This window comes from Urtica dioica, chromosome 12, assembly GCF_054948205.1.
Source record: "Urtica dioica subsp. dioica isolate 48M chromosome 12, U.dioica_male_clone48M_v1_H2, whole genome shotgun sequence".
NCBI lineage: Eukaryota > Viridiplantae > Streptophyta > Magnoliopsida > Rosales > Urticaceae > Urtica > Urtica dioica.
In genome coordinates this window covers 17,170,413-17,176,946 of record NC_142767.1, presented here as the reverse complement: position 1 = coordinate 17,176,946, position 6,534 = coordinate 17,170,413, and the positions used below count along the sequence as shown (strand labels likewise).

The window sequence follows — 6,534 nt, the reverse complement described above, 5'->3', positions numbered from 1 at the left end:
ATACTAACCGGTCCGGTCTAAACCGCGGATTAAAATTTTTAGACCGGACCGGACCGTTTAAAAGTCAAACCGAACCGGACCGGTGAAATTTTAAACCGTTTAAAACCGGACCAACGGTTTAAAAACCAACGATCCGACCCGATTTACGGTTTTACCGGTTTTTTTGCGGCCCCCTAATAGAAACGTTGCAACTAATTTGATGTCAACAAATATGGAGTGAGTAAGAGTGGGAGGAGAAACAGGCTAATAGAAAAAGAGCGAGAGAAGGGAAAAAAAATAACAATAAAAAAGGAAGTGCAATAATAAATGAAAAAAACAGGGGAAAAAAAATGGCTACGTGGCAACGCATACTAAAATTCATGGTTCTTTTAATTTTTTTGTGTGCAAGCAAATAGATTCATTCTGCTTTAAGATATGCAAATATGATAAAGATGGTTCTTTTATATATAATATACGTATAAGCATAGGTGTCAAAATGTATATTATATGATAAAGTACGTATCACTTCTGTTTATTAGATGAAAGTTTGACTAAAATCATGGATGTACATTGGTACATTGCCGGATTAGCTTACCCTTATTAAAATTATATGAGAATAAAAATTAATTTTGGATCACTTCAGGGCATCACCTGATTAGCTCTTACCCTCATTGCAATGACAACGTGAATTGTCATATAACTCATGTGCTTTACGTAAATTAAATATAATTTTTAATCTAACAAAAAAGTTACCAAATAGAATAGAAATTACCTATAATACCTTCGTCAATCGCAAAAATATATTGTTTACCTTTACGAAATGCAAAGTACACAAATTTTTATTTAAGAAATATTATCACTGCTCATTATTTGAATGAAAAATAAAACTCCTTTCATTAGAAAATACCGAAAAAAGGTGAGCGGAAACATTGGCGATTCGGTGGGTCCCACATTAACCGAAACTGTCATACTTACAGACTTACAATGCTAAAGTCCTTCGCGGTGACCGAATACCCGAGGTATTCTTCTGAAAGGGAAGAAGCCACGTGTCGTCAAAGCAATGAGGGTAGTGCCGAGAAACCCGAACATTCAGGGTCACTTTATCATTCTGCCTTTTCCTTCGCTCCAAGCACACGCTCATGGCGCGCAGTGTCAAGGAATTCAGACTCAATGCACAAACGAAAATAGCGCAGTTGATCTTCGACCGCCATTGAAGCTCTGAAAAAAAACCTTCGTTTTATTTTTAACTTCGAAAATTTCTACACAATCAACATTCCCGGTTTCAGAGACGCAGAGACAAAATGTTCTACTCTCGCCAACTTCTCGCTCGAAAAGCTCCACTAGGCCAAATTTGGTAATTCTTCCTAGTCAATTCTCCTTCCTTTTACTTGTTTGCGATCACTAAGCTGAATATCAACACTAGATAGCTAGTCTAAGCTTGCGTAAAAAACTTGACGAGTATTTTTGTTTTCGTTTCTCACATTGAAGGAGAGCTGCGACGACGCACATGAAGATCCATAGAAGAAAGCTCAATAAAATCAACATCATCAAGATCTGGTATGTTTTATCGCACGTTTTTTTTTATCGTGCTTAGCATTAGCTTGCATTTGATCATACTTGAAATGTTACTCTGAACCTGTATTTACAGTGAGGAAATACTGAATCCGTCTGTTCCAATGGCTCTCAGACTCTCTGGCATTCTCATGGGTGATCAAATTTAGCTCTCCAAGTTTTCTTATATCAGTTGGATTTCGTTTTATTTAAGGCAGAAAATCTTGAGACAGTTTACTCTCTTTGTTTTCAGGTGGAGTTGTACTAGTCTTCGAGCAAAAGGTTAAGCTATTACAAGGTAAGGATGAGACGTTTAATTCTTTTCTATTTTATGGTCGTTTGAATTTCATTTGAGCTTCACAAGTTGAAGCAAAGCTCTAATGACGGTTTTTTTTTTTTTTTTTTTTGAATCTGTATTTATTGTTCAGACGACGTGAATAGCCTTATGGTAAGCCATCGAACTTTTTGATTCTGCTCTCTATTCGCAATCTATGCTCGTTTGGATTATTTTTCTCTTTTGGTCATTATACTTTCCGAACTTGGAATTCTTAGGTGGAAATTAACAGAGCGTGGAAGGTGAAACCTGTTGTAGACCCCACTCTGCTCCCAAAAGGAAAATCCCAAGCCAAGTCAGTCACTGTCTTTGTGTCCATTGTGAATTTTCTTGCTTACCTTCTGCTTTGAACTTAAAGCACATTGTTTATTAGTCCTTGATTTTAGTTTTCTGCTCTGTTATTCGTACAAAGTTCAAGAATAGCCTGGTTCAAAAAGTACTATTAGGACTTTTGTTTATGGTTAATATTATTATGTTTTGTAGGAAGGAAGCTGTGACTCTACCGGAGAACCAGGACACTGATTTTGGGGACACCGAGCAATCCCTCAACTTTTCAAATGGAAATGCCACGATGAGCTTTAGACAAACAGCCTATTTTGCGATGGTAAGGAGTAACATTCCTATGCATTTTATTTACTGAGTGCACCATTTGAAATGGAGAAAATATAAGGATTATTGGTGCTAGTTAGTAGAACCCAAGCCTTGTGGGGTCTTGCACTTGCTGAATTTCTGGTTCTATCTTTTTGTAGTTCATTTCTTCAATACTGAGTTAATCTATTGTGATTTTTATGAGAACAAAGACAATGTATGTCCTTTATTATGCCGTACAATGTCCACAGGAGCTTGACAGTATTGATGAGGCTTTTATAAATGGGAATTTGATGAACCAAGATCAATCTGGGCGTGCTCATCAAGGTCATCTTTAGTTCATTAGCCCCTCTAATAATTTATTGGTCTGCATCATTATTGGTTAAATTATAAGATTATCAATGACCAGCGTATATGCTAATCTTCCTTCTAAATTTCAGCCGCGCCTGAAGACATCACCTTATTTGAGCCATTTATCCAGGATCAGCCTGATGAAACTTTATATAACCGTTATGAAAGGTGATCATATTATTAACCAGATCGACAAAAATAACTCCAGTGTCGTTTCACATTCATGTTATTAACTAATGTCTTTGTGTTTGTATTCCGTCGTTCGCAGATTTGATGGCAGAATTGACGAGGAGTGTGACACTTCAGGAGCACATGCACAGCCCACTCTTTTTCCTTCTCCACCTCCTCCTCAAGAGGAGCCTCAAAGAGGTGATGATGATCACACTGTTTTACTTCCACTCAGATTTCACTTTGCGAATTGATCAGCTAACCTCAGTAAAATATGTATTTGTTTTTACTAATATGCTTCTTTTGTTTTTCACTTAGTTTCTTCTTCTTTTACGTTCGTCTTTGATTTTTAGCTACCGTGTACCCTCCTTGCAGCTTCTGAAATCATCGAGGAAAATCTCGAACCCCAAGTCGATCAGATGGATGATCGCAGGGAGGTTCAACAGGTAATTAATCAATTGTTTTCTGGCTTAGTGAAGCTTAAATTCGACTCACCCTCGAACATGGTGAAGCAGGTCCAGAGGAAGAGGAAAACGAGACGAACAGCTGGAGGTTTGAATGACGAAGAGCACACTGTTGTTCCTGCTCCTGTATATCAATCATGGCTTCAAGATACTTCTGATATAATCTCAAAGAGACACGGAAGACAGGGAAAGGTGTTCCTCCTACAAATTATCTTCTGTTTTGACTTGCAAATAAAGATTCGCTTGGACAAGGAACTTTAGAGATGAGTGGTTGAACGTGAGAATGGGTTCGGATTTCTAAAACAGCTGCCTCGATAGTTTTGCGAATCCTGTTCTTATGCTCTATATTATGCAGCGCACCAAAGTTACACTCTCCGTGAAGTCACCGCGTATTTTGGAGCTTCCATCAACGCTACTCATTATGGAGCGCTTATTGAAATCAGGAAATACAAAAGTCTATTACCCTTCTGAGTTGATGGAGTTGTGGAAGCAAAGCAACGAACATATTCCATCTGGTGAGTACGTCTCTGTCGGATAATTTTTTTACGGTGACATTCGTTTAAGTATCTCAATCAGAATATTCTCTTTGTGCAGAGAGAACTGCGCGGCATGTTCCTCCTGAAGCATCTGGATCTCACACACATGGAAGGCAAAATCTACATGATCCAATGGACATTGTAAGACACACTCGAAAGAGTCATAAACTGATCTTCCTATAACATTATAGATTAATCTGATTATTTTTTCATCATATGTTTGTGTTCAAATGCCAAAGTACTTTGAAGAATTTCGAAGCGTAGTTGGCTCACAGTCACCGAACTTCCCTCAAACGGAGAGGCATCGAGCTGCATTTGCAGAGCGTCCTACCGAAGAGCTGATAGCCAGCCTTGGGAAAGCTGGAATTAATGTAACCGATCCCTTGGCTACACCTGGAAATTCCGGTACACAATATGATAAAAAAAATTCATCCTTTGTGTGGGATTTTTTTATCGCAAACAAGGCCTTTTTTTAATCGTATGCTTGGTCATCTCTCTCGAAATAACAGGAAATGACGTGATATCGATACCAAGCTCAGGTTCTGGACATGGATTTCCTGCATCATTTGGTTCAGGGTCCCCTGCAAGAAGGTCAGTAGATATGAGTATCTTTAAAATCAAACGAACGGATAGCAGAAAAGAAAAAGAATCTCTGATTTGAAATGTTGACTGTTAATAGATCGGACAAGAAAAGGCCATTTTCTTCATCGAGACACAACCTCAGCGGTCTCAACCCCGTTGCAGAAGAGACTGGATTTTTCAATGATGATCCAAATTTTGAGCTGCGTAGATTATCCGAGAACCATGGCCTCACACCAGATCAAGGTGCATATATATATATATATATATATAGCTTAAACATCATTCTCCTATTGCTTATTTCACCACCTTTCTCTATTTGTTTGTCAACAGAACTAGTTGTGGAAACTGGTCCTACGCAAACCCAACGACCAGTTGTCAGCCAACAATATGACCACTTAACTGACTCTATACGCATGTACGCTTTCGAGATCAATTTTTAAAGCTTCTAGTCCAGAACCTGAAGGATCTTCAATCTCTCACTCGTATCTCTTACAGGCAATTAAAGTCGCATTTCGATACCCCGGGAGCCCCAAAATCGGAATCTTTGGACAATCTGGCTTATGGTATGAACAACAAAGGAGCAGCGCAACTCTTCTATCAAACTTGTGGTAATTATTCATATGACTTCAATGCTGAATAATAGATTGATGAATGATATTCATTTCATGCTATCATTTGCTCAGATTTTTTTAGATGGTGATATGAGTCGTCTCTGTGCAGTTCTAGCTTCTTGTGGAGCCCTAAAGGTCATACAAAATGTACCGTATGGAGAGATCTTCATATCTAAAGGAGCAAAAATGTGAGGGAATGGTGAGTTAAGTTTAAAAGACAACAGAGTCGCTTATGTTATACCAAGACCAGTTTGATCTGGTGTTTTAGATCAGAAAATTACCAAAGTTAGAAAATCTAGTTTTAACAGGTTTGAGTCCAATTGCTCATTTATTTAGAACAATCCTCAAATACATTTTTTTTACATGTAGGGAAGTAAATATTCTCTTCCCTTTATATTGAGCTATCAGAGAGCCACATGCTCATATACCTTGCTTGCCATGATTCTGCTATCTTATTATTAATTTTTTTAATCTAATCTGACATTTTGGTATTAAAGTAATAAGATGGATTATGCAAAACAACACATGGATACAGTTAGTTGCTTTTTTTGGTATTCAAAGCTTTACGAATTTTCAACGAAGCATAAGTGGGGAGAGGACAGGTATAATCCACCAGGGATTAGTTGAAGGTTTTTAGGACTTGTGAGCACTCTTTAACAACTTATACAACTACTTGTATTCTTTATTCTAATAATTGGATTCTTCAAATGTATGCACATGCTTTTCTCGGTTACTATATGATTCATATGGGTTTGCCCTTTTTTTAATTCTCAAACTGTTGCCATATATACATCTTTTATTGGTTCAAGTTCAATTTCCATCTGGAGAGTTACACTGCAGTTTTTGTTAGAATGTATGTATTTGTATTTTTGTATGAGATCTTAGTCACACGCAATATTCTTTCAGTTTGTTTTTCTTGTAATTCTTTTGTTTTTATTCATTCAGATAAATAAAAGACGCTCCCCCCCTCCTGCAGATGGAATTCAGTAGTATGAAAATAATAAATATTTCCTATGAGTCCAGCCAATATTCACATTTATTATTTTCAAATTTATAGCGCTTAATTTTTTTTTTTACAGTTTTTCATTCGCTATGATTCGAACAATCGAACCCATCAACTCATCTCTAATTAAAAAAAATCATAACGTAATTTCGATTTTTCTAATTTTAATCCTCCTTTCTTTTTTTTTTTTATAACATTTTTATTCTCCTTTCAATAAAAATAATAATAATAAAAATAATTAAATCATTTGACTGGTAAAAAAAAAAGAAAGATTTTCAGTGGGAAGTAAATCTCATTTTTATAATTTCTTTCCAATACATTATTTAAATTCCATCAATGACTAGAAGAAGTACCTTCCTTTATCGCA

The 6,534-nt window shown here is 36.7% G+C and overlaps 1 protein-coding gene across 1 annotated transcript; it reads left to right on the top strand.

Moving 5' to 3' along the window:
- Positions 1–1,275: 1,275 nt before the first annotated feature.
- On the top strand, positions 1,276–5,405 carry SYN1 (Rad21/Rec8-like family protein). Its single transcript, XM_089604051.1, has 20 exons — positions 1,276–1,333; positions 1,468–1,536; positions 1,628–1,686; positions 1,784–1,828; positions 1,959–1,978; positions 2,083–2,159; positions 2,348–2,468; positions 2,704–2,779; positions 2,893–2,971; positions 3,072–3,172; positions 3,347–3,417; positions 3,487–3,627; positions 3,791–3,950; positions 4,030–4,112; positions 4,247–4,376; positions 4,436–4,562; positions 4,651–4,796; positions 4,884–4,968; positions 5,049–5,161; positions 5,274–5,405. Exons 1-20 carry the CDS (start codon positions 1,281–1,283, stop codon positions 5,354–5,356), a joined length of 1,839 nt encoding a protein of 612 aa, XP_089460177.1. The 5' UTR covers positions 1,276–1,280; the 3' UTR covers positions 5,357–5,405.
- Positions 5,406–6,534: the final 1,129 nt, after the last annotated feature.